General features: G+C 36.3%; 1 protein-coding gene across 4 annotated transcripts in view; it reads right to left on the bottom strand.

Annotated features, from left to right (window-relative positions):
- DENND2B (DENN domain containing 2B) overlaps positions 1-22,089 on the bottom strand; it is a 1,438,653-nt gene that overhangs the window by 158,619 nt on the left and 1,257,945 nt on the right. For all 4 annotated transcript variants that reach the window (XM_044082814.1, XM_044082812.1, XM_044082813.1 and 1 more), the window contains one exon: positions 5,607-5,684. In XM_044082814.1, coding sequence (XP_043938749.1) covers positions 5,607-5,684 — 78 coding nt within the window. The remainder of the gene's footprint in view (positions 1-5,606; positions 5,685-22,089) is intronic.

Below are 22,089 nucleotides of genomic sequence, written 5' to 3' on the forward strand. Positions count from 1 at the left end.
GCTTTCTTTTTCTTTTTGCTATTAAAGTGCTTTTCGGCATGCCTAGCATATTAAAGTAATGAGTGTAACCTGCTTGTACGATGATCTACCATGTGCTTTGTAATAAAACTGCTTATGGGTGCAATGCTGCCTTTCAAAAATGCATTCTTTAGCTGCTGCTCATATGGGGAATCTTGTGTCTGATCTTCAGGAACCTGCATTCCACAATGGTTATTAAAACATTCTAACAGTCTGGCATAATATCTGTCAATAGTTTCACCTTCTTGTTGGATGCATTGATTAATGCAAGTCCAGTCTGCCCTAGGCTTCCATTTCTCAGAGATTCGGTCTGTAAGACCTTTCACTCTGTTGTCTAGCTCTGCGCTGCTATGTGGGAGGGGCCTGAGCGCAGCATCACAGGGATTCCAGTTGCCACTAATCATGTGCCAATCTGGTCCAACAATTTGTCTGACTACTTTTTCTACCTCTTCTCCATTTAAATTATAACTTAGCCTCATTCCTTGTAAATCTTCTAAGAACTTTCTAAAATTTTTCTCTCCTGAGTTTCTCCCCCTCCACTTACTCTTCCAATCCTGTTATCAACTACCTGATCTCCCATATTCTGCAGAAGACTGTCTTCCCACAGCAGTCACTAAAACAAAAAAAAACAAAAAACAAAAAAAATTACCTTATCTTATTTTTGTGCTATTCTTCTGTTCCATCAATGTTTTGCTAAAGTACCTTAATCACCTGTTTTTGTCTAGCAACCTATCTGCATCTAAAGTTTAATGTTCTGTAACTTATTACTTAATACTTTGTGTGTCTAGTCTGTTTTAATGTGGAGCTTTTCTCCCCAGGCCTCTACTGAAAATGGACATATATCCAGCTAGACTAGCCCGGTCAACAAATGTAAAATGTAAAATAAAATAAATGTAAAATAAATTAACCTTTGGATGGGGAATTCCCTCAGTGGCTTTCCAGATGTCTTCCGGAGTCCAGGGTCTATACACTAGAATAGTTGGGTCCTGACCTTCTTGCCCTGCCTGAGGATTAGGCACTTCTATATGTGGGCATATTTCTTCTTCACTCATAGATCGTGAATTCCTACCCATTTGATATAATTCAATGTCCCCTTTTGAGTTATCTGCCCATGTTCGAGACCTGGTCTCGATGGGATCTCTAATAAACGGTTTTGCTTTTGCTGTGTCTCTATTTACGGTGACAGCAGGATATCGTGGGGGTGGACTAACCTGTTCACGTGCTTCATATTCTGGTAAGGGAGGCGGAGGAGCCGATGCTATTACAAAGTTATTGTCCTCCTTATCTAAAAACATTGCTTTTGAATCGTTATTCTTTTGTTCCCTACAGTTTACTTCCTCAATCCACCTGTGTGCCTGAGGAATTCCTAATTGGTGCTGCTTTTTTACCCGACCTCTGGAATTGGTTTTAAGCTGTTTGACAAGTTTAACAAGCGAGGAGTTTTCTAATTTACCGTCAAATTCATACTTATTAACCCATTTTGAGTAGTATTTAATATTATCAGCACGCTGTGACTGCATGTATTTCACGTCTTCGGTTAACGGTGGATTTTGGGGTCTTTTTGTGCAATTATTACCCATCTTGTTCTAACCTTTTGAACGTTACGTAACCCTTTTTATTTTTAACGTGGTACCACGGATTTTGTTATAGTCTCTTCAGAATGACTGCCTACCTACTCTGTTTTCCCTGATCTATGACAAGACAGTAATCTTTTCTGTCCCTGACTTGTAAAAATACAGTCCTGACAAAAACAATACAAATCTTGTCCCTGATCTAAAACAGAAAAAAAGGTAGATTCACCTTACCTGAGCCTTCGTGATTGATCACCTGGTTCATGAAAACCCGTCCTTCAGTCGCAGATCAGAAAGTGGCTGGCCTCTTTTGTACAACAATTCAGTCGGAGGGCTTTTCAAATAAGAAGACCCGATGTGGTTTCTTCCCCATACGGTTTCAAGCCACCTGGCCTGTCTGATCTGAGGAGAAGTGAGGGTTTCCAGTCCGAAGGACCAATCTGTCAGAGGAAAAAACTTCAAAGACCAATACACGTAAGGTTCAGTTAAGGCACATTTAATAACTTGCTGCAAGGAGACAAAAACATGCAAATACAGGATTTTGCCTAACTACTAACAGGAAGTATGCTATTCTTATACTATTCTACAAGACATTGCCTTCTATGGCTGACATAATCAAACACAACTTTCAGTATTGTTCTACAGCAGATGTTACTCAGATTTTCTGCTGACATGACTGGATTTATGAAAAACATTTTGAGAAAAACAACCTGGCCTTGGTGGGCCCTAGCCTGTTACAAGCTTCTATTGTGTAGTTCTAATACATGTGTTACATTTCAAGGTACTTTTCTAACTTAGACACAAGCAAATGCTGATTGCAGTTCATATTTTCAAGCAGTCTTTGTTCTGATTATCTATAGCTTCTGCAGCTGTGTGTTTTCTCACAGCACAAGCGGAACTCCTTGTCTAAGTCTCATAACATTAATACATCTATTCATTATTTTCCTGACACAAGCAGAACTTATCTGCTTTCCTGTGAATTTCCAAAGCATAAGCAATAGCTGCGCATATTTCATAACGATACAAGGTTAGAAAGCTTCTGCAATTCATACAGATTTTATGCAGTGTAAAATAGAATAAATGTGTTAACCCTTTTCAAGCCTTAAATGCACTAAGCATATTACTAATACATGCACTAATACATATTTTTCTGGCAGTTGTTTAATTTTATCATACAGTTTTCTGTGAAATGGCTTTATGGCTTTATGGATGAACAGTCACTGAAACCATAACCATGAATTGCATCTAATAAAAGCTATCTGCTTTCACTGCCCAACAGTTTATCACTAAAATCACCAGTACGTGAATTTTCATTCAGTACCTGCAATCATAATGGTCATAGTCCATTGCATGCTTTATTAATACCTTATTAGTTTTTTTTAATATCTTTTAAAAGATTTAAAATATGCATTAATACAAGTCCATTTGGTTCCATCGATATTAAATTTGCAACAAATGGAATATGACAATATAAAAGTCTCTGTGTCTGTAAATCTATGCAGCAGTTAAATAATATTTTCAGGATTTTTATAAACATTAGTAATAGAAATGTAATTACACACATTAACAGTGATACCATTGTAAGGGGTCATTCTGCCTCACTTCATTTGACACACTAACCTCCATACCAACATGTTATTATTTTTTTTATTATGGGAAGGGAACAGAGGGTGGAAAAAGTAAGCTATACGCATTGATTGGTTTTAGGAGCAGTGAATATATAACATTTTGTTTCCATATTTTCTAACCTCCTTTGCACTCATTCATACATAATGAGACTTCCATAGTGCCAGGGCTTGCTACCAGACATGTTGTATGATCAGTGGAGTTGGGAACTCTGGAAATGTCAAAAGACATGCTATCTTTGTTGTTTTCAACTGAACCACTGCAGTAACCTGTACATTGCAAAATCAAGTTATTGCCCTTTGCTGTCCGATCTAAGGGAAGGGACATAAACAAAAACAGATAGACTCTCAATATTACTCCCCCTAGACTTGGGGATACACTTTAAATATACTGTGATAACACTCTTTACCTGGGCTTTTCTGTGCCTCGGACACAAAAATGGCTTCTGGTGAATCTTGCAGCCTAGATTCTACAGAGATCAATAAGATGGTTGTCCTGGCAGGACCTCACCCACTCCCTCCTCTCTTCAATCAACTGTGACACCTTTTTAAAGAAATAGTTTCTGTCACACTTCTTTATGTGCCCAATAAGACTAAGCTGGTTTATAGCTCGGAATTCAGCATTGCTAGACCCTTGTGGTATAAACATCGCCACCATGACATGAGCTTTCAAATAAAGGATCAGCTAAGTGTTCTAGGTTGATAAATACTAAGAGGGACTCGACTCTGGATTCATGTCCTGACAGGGTAAAGTAGCATGCTCTGAAGTACTTTTTATCATAAGGGCAGGCAGTATACAAAAGCTACTAGAAATTAACAATACTATTTAATACAAGGATTTAGTCAAGAAAGGGATGTTGCACTGCTTTAAATTAATAGAATAATACTTAGTTAAATAAGAAAGTAGAATAATATATACTGAATACACAAGGGCTTGGGTGATGCAAAAAATGATAAAACAAAGTTCTGAAGCAATAGCTCTGCAAATGTATAATCTATAGTTAGCTAAAACTGAAGTACCCTGGCAACACTTTCCCTGTACTACTTTTTATATAATGGTCAGGTCATAAATTTTAGTCTCATTAGCTGAAGCCATTTCTCTTCTAAGAGTAAATGTTTTTAATCACTCATACTAAGTGTGTAACATTACCTTACAATGAATCTTTATCAATAGCTATGGAAAAGCAGAAATACTCACATACTAGGAATCTGCTATTATTAAGACTATCTACATAAGTAAAGGATTAACAAGTGTAGAATGTTACAGAGTTATCAGCCTGAGTATCAACGCTATTAAAATTACTGAACATTTTGTTATAGAAAAACTGTTAGAAGAAACCTCCACCAACACACAAATGAAAAATGTAAGTCCGTAACTACTGCTGATTTTTTTTTTACTAACATATTCTAAGAACTACTGAAGGGAATATATAAGCTGATGCTATTTGCATAGATTTCACTTTTGCTTTGATTCAGTGGTTTATCAGATATTAACAGAAACGTTTTTATGAAGTAGTTTATTCAGTGAAATAGTGAACAGATAGCTAAATGGTTAACCTGCACAACTTCTCAGGTTTATTGTCTTCATATCTGAACTAGAAAGCAATAGGTAGGATAGGTATATCAGATACAAAATTTTGAAAGACATTATCTCAGGTTACAAAAATATATCCTTCATTTGTAATGTTATGACTTGTTACAGCATAGTCACTCCAATGATGCTATGGCAAATATATTGTCAAGTGAAGCTGCAGCTTCTGTGAGTCACAAGTTGAAAATGAATTACTTTAGAATGTGCCATCATGCCTTTTTTACCAATGGCAGTGCCAACCAGAATGATTATACATACCATAGTATTGATGCTAATATTACTTTAAAATTAAGTTTTACATTTTTCTTTACTTGGAGTTGGAAGGATAGCTTGAACAAAATACACCCAAACCTCTCAGTCTCTTCTGACTGTGACAATGTGGGGGAGGGGTGCTAGAATTTCAATACAAACACTGACTGTATTTGCATGTCTGCATGTATACACAAATACACAAACACAAAAGAAGAACACACACACACACACACACACAAACATGCACGTGTATACACACACACACACACACACAGATGGACAGGCACACAGGCACACACTGGAATGCGCACACGTACACACATATAAAATAAATTTACAAACAAAATGTTTTTATCACCAAAAAATAGGTGTAAAGTCATAATAATGCAGATCACAGTGTCAGTGCTAAATAAAAAATACTTACAATTCTGAAGGAAATTATGAGAAAAATATAAATATGTATAATCAGCAAACACTCTACACATATTATAACTTTCATGTAAGTTGCTCATAGGATGGATGATGTTTAGAAATGATAGCTTACTATACCTTGGAAAACAAATCAAAACATCCGAGTCGACTGATAACACAATATACTTCAGGAAGCCGAGGACCTTTTCCACTTGGCTAAAACATAAAAAAAGCATAAAATGAATTCCAAATTTATAAAAAAAAAAAATTATTTTAAATTTACATTAAGGTATACAAATATTCTGAGGTGGTGAAATATGAACAAAAAGTCAATCATTTTCATCTTAACACAGACCCAAACAATATTTGCCTATATATAAGTATCTATTGTTGTTATAGTTATTCTGTTACTTTCAATCACCATTATTATTAATAATGCCTAAAGAAGAATATAACTCACAGTGCTGTGGTAAAATCTTTATTACATTCACTAACAAATGTGGTAGCTGCACTAAAAAAAAAAAAAAAAACTCACAGTGCTGTGGTAAAATCTTTATTACATTCACTAACAAATGTGGTAGCTGCACTAAAAAAAAAAAAAAAAAAAAAAAAAAAAAGTACAGCTACAAAACATTTAAAAACACATGGTTGCTATTTTTGTCTTCCTGCTAAGCAGAGAAGCAAATGTAACCCATTTTATGACATTTCTTATTTAAATACACTTAATTATGATCTCAAAAATGCAATTATTTTCATTGGTTATTAATTTATGGACACTTGCAAGTAGAAAGTACACAGAAAAGTCACCAATATAAATCAAAAAAACATAGCCCTAAATAGTGTTAATGACTCAAGTGCTTCTTCTTCTTCCGGCTGCTCCCGTTAGGGGTCGCCACAGCAGATCATCTGTTTCCATTTCTTCCTGTCCTCTGCATCTTTCTCTGTCACACCAACCACCTGCATGTCATCTCTCACCACATCCATAAACCTTATCTTAGGCCTTCCTCTTTTCCTGTTACCTGGCAGCTTCATCCTTAGCATCTTTTTCCCATTATACTCTGCATCCCTCCTCAGCACATGTCCAAACCAACGTAATCTTGCCTCTCTGGCTTTGTCTCCAAATCTTCCAACCTGGGCTGACCCTCTAATATACTTATTCCTAATCCTGTCCATCCTCATCACACCCAGTGCAAATCTTAACATCTTCAACTCTGCCACGTCAAGCTCTGACTCCTTCCTTTTTGTCAATGTCACTGTCTCCAACCCATATAACATAGCTGGTCTCACTACCCTCTTGTAGACCTTCCCTTTCACTCTTACTCATCTGTCACAAATCACTCCTGACACTCTTCTCCACCCACTCTATCCTGCCTGTACTCTCTTCTTCACCTCTCTTCCACACTCACCATTACTCTGAACTGTTGATCCCAATATTTAAACTCATTCACCTTCACCACCTCTACTCCCTGCATCCTCATCATTCCTCTATCCTCTCTCTCATTCACACACACATATTCTGTCTTAATCCTGCTGACCTTCATTCCTCTTCTCTCTAGAGCATATCTCCACCTCTCCAGGGTCTCCTCCACCTGTTCCCTACTCTCACTACATATCACAATGTCATCTGCAAACATCATAGTCCACGGGGACTCCTGTCTGATCTCATCTGTCATCCTGTTCATCACCATTGCAAATACGAAAGGGCTCAGAGCTGATCCTTGATGTAATCCCACCTCCACCTTAAACGCATCAGTCACTTCCACCGCAGACCTCACCGCTGTCACACTACCCTCGTACATAACCTGTACCACTCTTACATACTTCTCTGACACTCCTGACTTCCTCATACAATACCACAACTCCTCTCTAGGTTCCCTGTCATATGCTTTCTCTAAATCCTCAAAGATGCCATACAACTTCTTCTGACCTTCTCTGTACTTCTCCATCAACACTCTCAGAGCAAACATTGCATCTGTAGTGCTCTTTCCTGGCATGAAACCATACTGCTGATCACTAATCATCACCTCCCTTCTTAACCTAGCTTCCACTACTCTTTCCCATAACTTCATGCTGTGACTGATCAGTTTAATCCCTCTGTAGTTACTACAGCTCTGCACATCACCCTTATTCTTAAAAATCGGTACCAAAACACTTTTTCTCCATTCCACAGGCATCCTCTCACTTTCCAAGATTTCATTAAACAATCTAGTTAAAAACTCCACTGCCATTTCACCTAAACACCTCCATGCTTCCACAGGTATGTCATCTGGACCAACAGCCTTTCCGTTCTTCATCCTCTTCATAGCTATCCTTACTTCATCCTTGCTAATCCACTGCATTTCATGATTCACTATCCGCACATCATCCAACCTTCTCTCCCTCTCATTCTCTTCATTCATCAGCCCCTCAAAGTACTCAAGACTCATGACTCAAGTGCAATTAAACCAAATGGTGTAGTTTCAACTCCGGGATTGACCCTGTAAACAGCCACCACTATCCGTGGAGTTTACAAGGCAAAACGGAGAAATGGAATCAGATTGTTAAGTTCTTCCTCCATATCACACATGCACACACTCACACCTATAGATAATTCAAAGACTCCGCTCCACCTTAAGGATGAGGTAAAAGGCTGTTTATATTTCTGTTCAGATGTTAAAGCTGTTTTTTTTAACACCTTTATTGAATTATAACTTGTGACATAGGCAACTTTACATTTATATAAAAGTAATCAAACTGCATTAACGATTACACATTAACAAACATTTACTTCACATATATTGCTATATATAATATAACCTATGCAGCAGTACATAAATTATTCAATTCCTGCACTTTTTTTTAAATAAGAAACATCTTTATTAAACCATCACTTACGGCACAGACAATCATACATTTATATTTTGTAACTGTTTTACAAAACAAGAAGATGCCTTAAACTTCTAAGTAACTGAAATAAAGATTTACTGGAATTCCAGTGAACAAGTATGTCCCATTTAACTCAGTGGTACTTCAATAAAGGCTATTTGTTCGAAGATTACTGGTGAGTGCTGGCAATGTGATGCATATTATGTAGTATGCTTAACTCCTAGCCAGACATTTAAGACTCAGGGTTGGAAAATGGAGGTATAAAATCATAATAACACATTTGTTACATATAGTCATTATCTCTGAAGTCACTTTTGAGCAAAATGATCTTTTGTAGTGACAGGCTGAAACTTACGACTCTAAACACTATAAACAAAGCAAATGGGTAGAGCGTGCACATCGTACCTACAGAGGAATGCCTCAGGAATGTTAAGGAGAAAGTGAATTACACTGTAGGGTGATTATTAAAAGCCCACTGTGCAGTGCCCACACATTTTATGTAAATCTGTTCAAAATCCTAAGCATAACTGTACCTTCAGTCATTTTGTTATAAGCCCCTTTGCAAAGGATATGGTAGAAATGCACTATACGTACACTACATATCCAAAGCTTTTATGCCAGGCTACTGCATGATTATGCTACAGCATGCAATATCATCATAATCGGATAAAAAATGTAAGTTTTCTTCTTTTAATCAATATTCCATTAATTGCTGATGAGCCAAAACTGTCAACTAGTCTGGTAGTGTAGTCTCTGGGAGAAGGAAGGAATGAACAGAGAAATACTAATGTTTTAGTATTACCACAAAAAAAGTGTGTGTGGGGGGGGGGCAGAGAAACAAGAAATCTACAATATCACACACAAATTTATTTCCTAAGACAAGAAGGTAAAGCACAGAACAAAGAAGAGAGTTTAATACTTAATGGAAATTGAAAGGTGTAATTCCTTGGTAAGCAATACTGTATGGGATAAAACAGACCACTAGGCAACAACTGAAACATGCGATTTAGCTTTTTATTTAGGGGATTACTGAGACTGTCTGGAGGGAAAGAAAATGCAACAACAAATGGCAAGTAGAAGTTCACCTTAAGCTTCCCTATAGGAACTTGAGGTGAAATTGAGCTTTAACAAATTGTAGAATAACTATGAATGGGAAAATGCTGAACACTGTTTCCCATAGGAAATCATTGTTGGTGTGATTTCTAATTGTACTCTGGCAATTCTCAGCTAAAGCGTCTTCTGTGTGTAGACATGCGTGAATGGGTGTACCTTCGTTGAAGGTTGTACGTTAGGGCTGGCATCTCAGTACGTAAAAATCATTAGCAGACCGGAGTTCCGCTGTGGCGACCCCTAACCAGGAAAAGCCGAAAGATACAACAACTCTGGCAATGAATCACTTATTAAGGGAAGGGAGACTTCTCCCTTTTTTGAGTCAGTACAACCATGATTGGTATACGTAACTTTTGAGGTGGGAGGGCTTGCACTCCTGTAAAAGAGAGATAAAAATTCATTTATTTTGTCCTTTTTGCTTTCAGGCATTTTTTTTTTGTCCTTTTGACATGTCGACTTTTAGAAAGTTGGCGTTTCATAGCAGAACCAAATTTCCTTCACAGTCGATATTGTCACGCAGGTGTTGTTATTCTATTCAATTCTTGCTGTCATCTATCAGTCACACTATTTTTGAACTTCTCTCAAAATTTCATTCCACCACCAATAATGAAAGGATACCGCCCTCTTACAGAAAAAACTGTCCATGTCATAGACTATAATGTACCTCCATAATCTATCAGGAGAGCACGTTCATGGTCTGTCTCATGTTTTTTTCTTAAATATAAAAATCCTCCCATTCAGGGTTCTCTCAATTCATATTTATTTTATTTATTTATTTATTTATATTTGTTAACCTGGTACTTGGGGTTGTCTATTGACCCTTTTCAGCCATAGCTTAATCTCATGCCTTATACTCTCTCTCTCTCTCTCTCTCTATATATATATATATATATATATCTAAATATATGGGTCCACTTTGTAATTTCAGAATACTGAAATCTCGAATTTCAGTATTTTGAAATCACAAAGCCGAAAACCCAGCAACAACTCACAAATTCGAAAACACGCACCTGCGAAATTCAAAATCCCGTAATTATGCTACACATACAGTACACACATAAACATACAGACCCCCCCACAATCAAACAAATTCATCTAAACTACATATAAATGCACCCACACACCCCCTACTTATATATTCTAACTCTGAGATCGCACAAACAGAAACACAAACAAAACTCACACACACACATCTTACAGTCCCTCAAACACACACATAACAGTCACAACATACACTTACACACACTAAACCCCTAACCAACATACTTACACACACAAATGTACCAATATTAAACCAACAGATCCACATACCGTACCACCAGAAGCAGAAATTCAAAATATCTGTGCTTCGGGATTTTTAATTTTGCGCTTCTGCCGGTTTCGGAAATGTGAGTATGTGGCTTTATAAGTTCAAAATACTGAAATTCGAGATTTCAGTATTTTGAATTTACAAAGTGGAGCCATATACATATATACATATATATATATATCTATATATCTATATATATATGTATATATATATATATATATATATATATATATATATATATATATATATACATACACACACACACACACACACACACACACACACACACACACACACACACACATATATATATATATATATATATATATATATATATATATTTATGTCCATATCTCATACCTTGAGATGTTTACAACAGTGCAGTGTATTACTGCTGAAAAGAGATTTACAATTGTATGTAGTGGAATAGAAAAGAGAAAATGTATGCAGTTGTACACAGCATTAGCTGGATATAGTTGCGTATACTATTAATGCATTATCATATCATATAGCCGTCCTTTTCCCTGGAGCTGACAATGTTCAGGCCATCATTCTGTCCTTGTACTTCACATTTTAGACTGTTAGTTACCTTTTGCTTGGATGTGCTCAATCATGCTTATGCACTTCTTCACATATCGCCTTCATAACTGCAAGCAGTAGTCTGGAAGGTTCTTCACCTATGACCTTCATTATTGAAGAAAGATTTCTGATGTGTTGGAGTTGACTTAACAAGCCAGACTCTCTGTTTATACTTGTTCTACCCATCTTGAATTGGGCAGGCTGGTTCATGCACATTGGCATCCATTATCTTTCTTTTTCTGTTTTAATAATGATGTGCCTATAGCCAACATCCAAGAAGTAGACCATATTTGAATTCCTGCCTTACAAAATGCATACTGTTACAAAACAACATGACTTCAGATTTACTGATCTGTCCAAGCCACTTTACTAGCTTCTGTACATCCTTCTCCAGCTACCCTAATTTATTATAATTATAATCTCTCCAGTTTACATGGTATCAGGGTCACTATGTTTCAGGGATACCTGTCCTATCAGAGTTGGATACCCCAGATAGAATGGGACAAGTAGATATAGGTTAGTTTTGAAAAGACGAACTTTGCAAAGCCTGACCAACCTCAGAAGAAAAATAAGGTTTTTTTCCCTCCTTCCCTGAATGCAGGGTAACATACCCTGTTTTCCTATCAGCTATATCAGCTCTGCGATCACTGCATCACAAATAAAGCATACAGTAACTTTTGAGTCTTAGCTGTTTATACATTCAGCTATAATGCAACTGGAGTCACACAGCTGGCTTTAACCAGGCTCCTCTGGTAGTCTGTCTTTTGGCAAATATTTTATAGCTTCAAACAAGCAATGACAAAATAGACATATTCTATTCAAGAATTTGGGATGGGGGTATTGTACTTGTGAATGAAATGACCTTAGAATCAACTAGCGCTAATTAATACATGTTGGTGCACTGTTACGTGATGATGTAGCTGATTTGATAGTCATACTATATAATTCAAGCTTTCTTTAGAAGGGCACAGTTGATTATAATGCACTGATTACACAGTGTATATGTTCACTGTCATACCTCTATTACAATCAACTTCTCATGAGTTTAGTTAGAAATGAGGGAAGACAGCTCCTCCTTAGCAGAATTCTAAAGACTCCTACCCAGCTTGCAGCACTGTAGTACTATTCATTGATGCAACTCAGATATGCAGGTCTACTATACTCCTTTTCAGACCTTTGTGTCTTAAATGGATAATTAATCGTGTATGGCATAGCCGCATGGAAAGGAACAGCAAGTGATTGCAATGAACTAAACAGTTTTTGATTAAAGTAACTTCCAATATGGTGTTTAACACCACTGACCCACTCACAGTTCTTGATAAAAGTTTCTTACGTTATGTTGCAAAACATATGTGCTCATATACATGTAACAGAGACATTTCTGTAAGCTGTAAACTAAAAAAGGTAAATAAAATAAAATAAAACACAAACACACACACACACACACACACACACACACACACACACACACACACATACACATCTCAAATGAATTAAAAAGAGAAGGAAATAGGTAGATTTTTTTTTTTTACTAGACTTAACATATTTTTTATTCAGGCTCCAATTTAATGGGTTTAAATGTCCAGTAAAACAGCTGTTGCTTACACATCAGGGCACAACTTGTTTAACATTAACAATCTTCTGTATAGTTAATGACTCACTCCAGTAATTTTTTCCATTTCGATTTGCTTAGATAATATACAAAATCACAGTAAATCTTTCCATTTCAGAGTGGTTTGATAATGCAACAAAACAAAAACAAAGATAAACAGTATTTAACCACACAAACATACATTTTACTGTGTAGAAGTTCAGGAATAATTTTATGGTGTTTTGTCTGATAAAGTCTGGACAATGTCTGTATAAGGAATGTTCTACAGTCTAGTAGCATAAATCCTTTCTAAGTGTCCTTCTAGAATCTTCATGCAGAGGTACTGTCAGCATCTTATTCTAAACTGTGGGATCCAGACCTTCCTAGACACAGATGCACAATATCCTGTCATAGCAGCACTAGTTAACAGAGCACAGGTTGTGACACATATTAATGCAGTCATCAAAGAATTAAGAACTAACACACGGCTTGGCCAAAACAGAATATAATAACAAGAAATTCAACTCTCCATTTGTAGCATAAAGAGTGAAACATAGCAGATAACAAGGGCAGTTCATATGTCCTCTTGACTTGTTTTTCAAACTGTTATAGTACCCAAAGTGCACATAAAAGTAGCAGCACAACATGGCCCCACGACTCAAAGGGAAACATGATGTGAAGATGAGGGTAATGATCATAAAAGTCACTAAATGCAAACATGCAGGTGATCGCATTGCACACACATACACAGGCATGCATACATGCACATACATGCATGTACACACACACACACACACACACACACACACACACACACACACACACACACACACACAAACATGCACTGTTGTTGCTGTTATCACCCTATCACTAGCAGATACACCCTGAAAAAAATCAACATTCAAATGAATTAAGTGTAACTATCCTATTTCTCCTTCATCTTTAAAGGCCTTCCATTACAATAGATTTCACCAGTCTTGGCGAGGGAGAACATTACAGGTGACTAAAGTCAATATGGCTGAAAAGTGGTTTATGAAATCCTCCTTAACAAATCTTTTAGTCACCAAGACAGACTGAGTGGGCAGACACTATGGTGTTGCTATTTGAAAAGGCATCAGTAATTACATTAATTTACGTGCCATTATTGGAAAGGGAAACCAAGGAGCCAGAGATCAGACTAACAATCCAGAAGACCATTAATCACAATGAATGTAGTTTAAGGTAGATTCAGTGTTGAATTTTTTATTACCATTGCTTCTGCCTATTGATAGACAGTCTCTTTTATTGTTCTTCTAAGTGGGTTTAAAGCTCCCATGTCTACCTTAACCTTGTGTGCTGACCCTAATCTTAGAGTGTCCTTAACTCCAACCCTAAACAATACAACCCTTTCCAGAACAGGGCCATTAGTCTGTCAAAGTATGTCTGAAAGCATTATTTATTTGTTTATTTTTAATAACTGGAAAAATAAAGCATTTGCTTTTATTTTTTAATCACTGTTGGTCTGTTATCTTTTTGTTTTTGATATCCATTAGTGCTGATTTTTTTGTTTATATATATATATATATATATATATATATATATATATATATATATATATATATATATATATATATATATATATATATATATATATGTAAAACCACAAGCAACTGTATAAAAAACACCCACGAATGCCTGGTGTAATAGCTGAGACAAACTGACCAAATCCTCGGCTCGAACTGGAAGAACGAAATTTATTGTAAAACAAGACAAAACCACCGAACTTCATAGGTTAAGCGCTTTCATCTGTATATAACCAGACTTCCTCAGAACAACAACAAGGTGGATCTGGAAGGTTTAAATAGCCTGTTTTGGCGCCAAACTCTGTAGTTGGCAGTATCTGTATAATCAATCGATATATATATATATACATATATCGACATAGATATATGTGTGTGTGTGTGTGTGTGTGTGTGTGTGTGTGTGTGTGTGTGTGTGTGTGAGAGCGAGTGTATGAAGTAGCAGTAGTTTTGATTGACTTTATCTCATTTTGCTGAATTAAAATTGACTGAAACTCATTTAACTGAATCATGAATGAAATTTGTAAAGTTTACAGAGAATCGCTGTTGGAGTGTTTTACCATACCTCTCAACCTCATAGAGCAATAAATCTGGACAAAGTCATGAATAATTGGAGGTCAAAGGTCCAAAAATAGGGATAATTTTTAAATATTGCTCTTACAAACTTAGAAAGTTGATTGGATAATAGGTTTTACATTAGCATGAATTTTCTGAAGCGTATGTCTGAAACTTGAATGTCTGTCATTATTTTCTGATGTCAGTCTTTAAAGATTTGCCAGAAAAACAAAATTGTATTAAAAATGGAGCAAAAATATGAGGCAAAAACTGGAAATTCTGAAAAAATCCATACAGTTGAGAGGTACCGTAATCAATGATTCACTGTGTCATTTTTCTGTTCTCACTCCACAGGTGTGCAACTGTAGAACGAGCATATTTAAGTAAGGGTAGCATGGGGGAAAGCCACCCACATGTGGGTTGCAGGGGGGCTTGCACCCCCTGCAAAAAAAAAAAACAAAAAAAACTGCGTTTATCTAAATGAAGTTTTTGTGTATGTTTTTTTTTTTTGCCTTTTCTGCACTGTTGTGTGACTTTAGAGTTAGTGTATTTAAAAAAGGGGTTTTAGGAGGTGCAAGGGGTCATGCTCTCTTGCAAAAATCACCTATTTAATGCATATGTGGTCTAATAGATTTCCGGTCCTATGTGACTCTATGATATGAGTATTCAGACAAATTTTTTCAGTTATTTATGATTCAGTGATGTTAAATGCAGTCAAAAGAAGTACTCCTGTATGTACACACACACACACACACACACACACACACACACACACACACACACACACACACACACACACACACACACATACACACACGTATATACCAACAAACACAATTATATATATATATATATATATATATATATATATATATATATATATATATATATGGGTCTACATCATGAGCTCGACAGGTGAAAATGAAGAATCTCACTTGAACGATACCAAAATGTTGAACTCCAAGTTTCCCTAATGGCCAAAACACCAAGTTCTTTCCACGGAAAGAAATTGGTTGGCCGTTCTGTGACACCTGCCCCTTCCCTGACTGTAGTGTGGTCTTGGAGTTAAAATACTTAGTTAGTGGGGTGTGGGGGTTTTGGGGGCAAAATCCCCCACTTAAATATGTTTTTTTTAATATTGTGCTGGTGTTTGGCCAACCGATTTCTTTTCATTGGAAAGAAATCAGTGTTTTGGCCATTCGGGTAACTTGGAGTTCGACATTTTGGTGTCGAACAAGTGAGATTCAACATTTTCACCTGTCGATCTCATGATATAGACCCTATATATATATATATATATATATATTATAGCAATTATAGCAGACTATTTCTGTAGAATTGCTATACAACAGGTTTTCCTTTTTTGTAACAAGTACAAAGTCATCATTTCTTGCTTCAGCTTGCTTTGTCATCATATGTTCTTACTGCTTAATTGTCTTATCATAACATTTCTAATGAGAAAGAGTATTTATTATTGTTACAACTGCAGTTTACATTATTGCTACTGTTGAATAATTCAGAATTAATGAAAATTTGCAACTTACAAAGTAATAAAAAAGCTTAATAAAAACTTCATATAAAGTCTGCAGCGTGTATATGCAAGGCACAACTGCTCCTGTCATTCATTCTATAGATAATGTATGAAATAGAATAATATACAATTCCTGATTCTTTGATGTTTATGGCATATGTCCATTTTACAAATCATGTATTTTACAGTATTTGCATTCTTTACACATACAGTTTAGGAATGTTTTGATAGAAATAGAAAATTACTGATTAATACATGTTTTATACAACTTCTAATAGAAGAGCCATTCCCTGCTGTTACAATATATCAGTGTGTGTCAGTGTTTGACCCTTGTTTCAGGCTGCTGTGACCTTTCCATTCTAATTTTTCCTAACAAGTAGCTCAGCTAACAATTCTAAAAAAAACACTGCGGAGTCTTATAGCTAACTTGCATCTGTCGTCTGACATTTGATTATTAGAGGAATTATTTTTAACACAAACATTTGCTTATATTAATAATTATGCCTTGATAAAGAGAGGAATTATTTATAAGCACTATCTTATCTTGGCTGATACTCTTTTAGTCAGGCATTGTATTTGCATGCAGCTTTGTATTATTTTATGTCAATGGCATTCACATAAAAGAATGTTCACACATGCTGCTCAGGGAAGAATTCTTTAAGCTGGTGTCCCAACATTGCTTGACATCCCAATGCTATAATAATATATACATACATACACATATATATGATACATACATACATACACACACACACACACACACACACACACACATATATATATATATATATATATATATATATATATATATATGGGTCTACTTTACATGATCGACAACTCAAATGTTTGACTTTCATATGACCGAGACCATATGATCGAACATTTGAAACATCGACCATGTAAACTAAACACCATCACACACACAAAAAAAAAATAACTCTGTTTAGTAGGAAGTTAAGCCCCCCTGCACCCCCTACGTGGGGGGGCTGTGCCCCCCACGCCCCCTGCTTCTTAAATATACCGACTCCGATATCACACTACATTGCCGTAACAGGAAATCTTCCCGTTCCGCACTGTATGGAGATCTTCATTCAGATCGGTCAAGCTTTTAAAAGTTCAATCATATGGTCTCGGCCACATGAAAGTCGATCTTTTAAAAGTTCGACCATCTGAAGGAGACCCATATTTATATATATATATATATATATATATATATATATATATATATATATATATATATATTGCCAGTGACAATAATAAACTAGTGTCCTGGCTCTTTTTAGATCTCTCCAGAGATTTTGATAATGACTTTCACTCCATCCTCCTCTCCAAATTTTCTCAACTCAACCTCTCCTCAGCAACTATCTCTTGGTTTAACAGCTACCTTACAGATAGACAGCAATTTGTCAAATGGATCTCTGCACTATCTCTCTTTTTCCCCATAAAAATGGGTGACCCACAAGGCTCAGTTTTAGCCCCCTTCTTTTTAACATCTTTACTAACCAACTTCATGCATTCTGTCCTAAGTCATCTGTCATACGGTACACAGGCAATTCCACAATCATCTCTATTGCTGACAACCCCTCTGACACAAACATCTTTGAACCTCACTGAAACATGGCTTACTAACAACCAACTCATACTTAACCCGAAAAATACAAAACTTCTTCTCTTCCTCCCAAAATTCCTCTATCATCTTAAATCCTCATTTACCATCTCTTCCCTTAACAACACTACTATCATTGCTGAAACACACACTAAGTTTCTTGGAGCAATCATAGACGACCAACTTAAATATGACCTCCATGTACTTCACTGCATCAAAAGCTCACCCTATTGCATAGAAATAAAAGGTTCCTTACACGGGACTCCAGATTATCACTTGCCCAAGCATACCTTCTCCCTAACCTCTTCTACAGCTCACAAATCTTAACTAACTTGCAGTTCTCACTATTTTCCAAACTCAAAACCACCTACAACATAGTTGCTAGATTTGCAGCCAATCTGCCCTCAATATCACACCACTATCATGCTCTCCAGACACTCATCTGGCTAGAGTTTCCTAATCAACTCTTAGTTGCTCAACTTCTCATCATCCATTCTAAACTGAACAAGCCCTCCCCCTGCCCAAACATCTCCTCACGTGTCTCCCTCTATACCCCCCCAGTCCCTCAGAAGCTCAGACTAATCAATGTCTCTTACAGATTCACAAACCTAAAATATCTACTGGACAGCAACTCTACAGCTACTTTCCCACTCTTTCATGGAACAAGCTTCCCAAGACCCTCAGAAATATTATCCATGTCCATGAATTCAAGAAAACTCTCAAATAATTACCTAAACAGCACCTGGACCTGACACTGCAATTATCCCATGCGAACCCATTCCTTTCTCCTCCATTACCGTCTCCATTTCCCCTAATTATCTTTTCAAAATGAATCTCCTTATTATGACAAGACAGTCACCTGCTACTCTCCATGCTCCTTTACTACTTAGTCCTGGTAACATATTACCTGCATCCTATTTGAAATTTGTTTTTTATATTAAATATCCACACCAACTGTAACATATAAAACAAACTGCTTTGAATTGTGCAGCAGTCCACTGATGGCAAAAAATTGCCAGTTTTTTGTTATTACCTGTTATTACCTGTTCCTATACTTACTTACTAATTTGTTTAAATGTCTTTTTTGCTGTTTTCTCTTACTTGTACTGTAATGGACATTTGCTTAGTTATTCTATTGTATATATTTTGTGGTATTTTGCTTAAATCATGCAATTTTCTTGCTTATGTTGTACTGTGGAGCTTTTTTCCCAGGGCCTCTACTGAAAAACGGGATTAGCTCAGTCAGACTATCCCAGTCAACAAATGTCAAATAAATATGTGTATATATATATATATATATATATATATATATATATATATATATATGAGTCTACTTCAGATTGTCGAATGGCTGGAACGAACATCAAAACCTAAATTAAAACTTTTTTTTTGCTGCAGCAGGGCAGGTTATACCCCCCCTGCACCACCAAACCCCCTGCTACTTAAATATACCAACTCTGAGATTACATTGAAGTAAATGGGAATTTTTCCCTATGGTGATCTCCATGCAAATGGTTCAGTGTTCCAAAAAAACTATGTTTTCATCTCTGTGATATGCAATTCAATGTTCCAGCCGTTCGACAATCTGAGGGGGACCCATACATACATATACACACAAACTCACACACACACACACATATGCACTCACCCAGGCATGCACACATGCATACATACAGACATACAGAAATATGGAGACTTTTCATAGCTACAGACTGTGAAGATAGCATGATGTTACCTGCTGGGAAGACATACTACACAAGCTTGAGAAAGTGGAAACTGAATGCATAAACTCCTGCTGCATTAGTCTAAAAATATATATAAACAGCAAGGATGTGGGCAGGCACATGATTTTTAAGAACTATTTATTTTAAGGATGCTGACTGAGCCATCACTACTATGAGTGTTTAGTCAGGATCGCTAACAACACTACAGTTTATTGCTATTGTAGTCCAAACTGTTTAGCAGAATTATCAGTACTAAAAAGTTACACCCCCAGAAACATATAATATCTTGAGCGTGGGTACATCTGAATAGGTTGTCTTCACTGGGGCTCGTGTTCTCTTGGACATTCATAGGCACATAGAGGCATTATGAGCTGTATCTGACTATGGCAGACAAGATTCTAGGCATACCTATCAACAGCCCAAAATGTTAAAGAATGTTCCTAATTTTGCCTGACATCTTTTACCTACCTTTCATATTTTTTCCTGGTAAATCACTGACAATTGCAGTCAGTCAGTAATGCCAGACCTTAAGAGTTTCACACTTCTTTTTATTCAGAAAATGCATGTTGATGCAAAACCTGATGTTATGTTAACTTTTTAAGTGAATTAGAACAATATTTAAAAATTGTCCATAATTTTGGAATTTGTTCCCCAATTTTAAAAGCTGGTATGCATTAAAGAGCGATTGTGATTGGTCAACCGCATCCCAAACTTTTACTCCCGGTGCAGTTACTCCCTTTGCCCCACTGTAGTTATGCTTCTGTTTTTTGGTCCTCTTCTTAGAGTTGTAAGACGTGTCAGATTGAGGCATCACACAAGGCACTGGATGACTAAGTTATGCCTCTGAACACATGGTATGAGTAAATAACATTTCTTGCAAATATCCAATAATGATGCAACCAGGCTTAGAATAAATCACTTCAAAAATGGCTTTTCTTACCATATACTGCAAAATTTTGTTAAACTGTTTCAATTTTCATTCAGTTGCCTTACTCAAAAAATTAATATTACAAATTATTTTGAATTGAGAGTGTTGGCAAAAGAGGAAGAAAACATTTTTTTAAACCATTGAAGAAGTCTGAGTGCATTTCTTCAGAGGCCCTACTAATCACTGATATTGGCTCCTGCAGGTTTAACTATACAGATAAGATACAAGGCAAAGGCTGTTCATTAATCAGTGAGAAGGCAAATGGATAAGACAGAGGTGCTACAAATCAAGGGAAACATGCAGAATAATGATTACCTCTTACAGCACTCTAACCAAAATGTTACACCATTTAAGGGCATTTTTGAAGAATAATGTTTTGATATTCTGACAGTAACAGACACACTGCACTCAGAAAAAGTAATTCCTTAATAGTACGACCATAGCTCTAAATGTTTCATTGCCAAAACACCACCTCTCACAATGTGGAACAAATGAACAAAATATATAACCACTTACTAATAACTTTAAATAGGAAGCTCACGACACAGTTCTAACTATTTCTACATACTTACAAAATGTTCATTTGATAAATTAATATGATTTAATACTATTTACCATGGATATTTATTTAAAAAAATCTTACTGATGAATATTTGACAGATCCCTTCTATGTGGAACAGCACATACCTCTCAACCTGGAAACATTAAAAATCTGAACAAAGGCTCATGAAAAGTAGGTACAAGTGGCCAAAATCGGGATGCTTATTAACATACAATTTGCATACATAATCATGTAACCCCCCCAAGGAATTGTGGGATACCAACCTGAAGACTGAAGTCACTAAAAAATAATGGCAGGCATTTGAATTTCAGACTTTATATCCCTCAGAAAATACATATTAATGCAAAACCTGTTATTCTAGGAACTATCTGAGTTTACAGAAGCAATATTTAAAATCTGTCCCTGGTTTTGGTCCTTTGTCCCACAATTATTTTTGGCTTTGTCCAGATTTCTTGCTCTGAGATGACAGGTATGTTTAAAATCTGTTCCTATTCTTGTGCTCCCTTTATTTAAGGCTTTGTCTAGATTTCTTGAACTATGTGGTCAAACTCTGAACTGCTGCTGCTACAGTTCGATCGATCTTACTCCCCAGCCCCAAACACAGTTGTGTGCTTCCGAAAATGCTTGCTAAACACAAGTGCTGTTATTCAATAAACATTACAGTTTTTAGGCCTTATCCATATTTCATCAGCTACTAGTCCG

This window comes from Protopterus annectens, chromosome 9.part0 (genome assembly GCF_019279795.1).
Source record: "Protopterus annectens isolate FY-2018-M chromosome 9.part0, PAN1.0, whole genome shotgun sequence".
In the NCBI taxonomy this organism is placed as follows: domain Eukaryota; kingdom Metazoa; phylum Chordata; order Ceratodontiformes; family Protopteridae; genus Protopterus; species Protopterus annectens.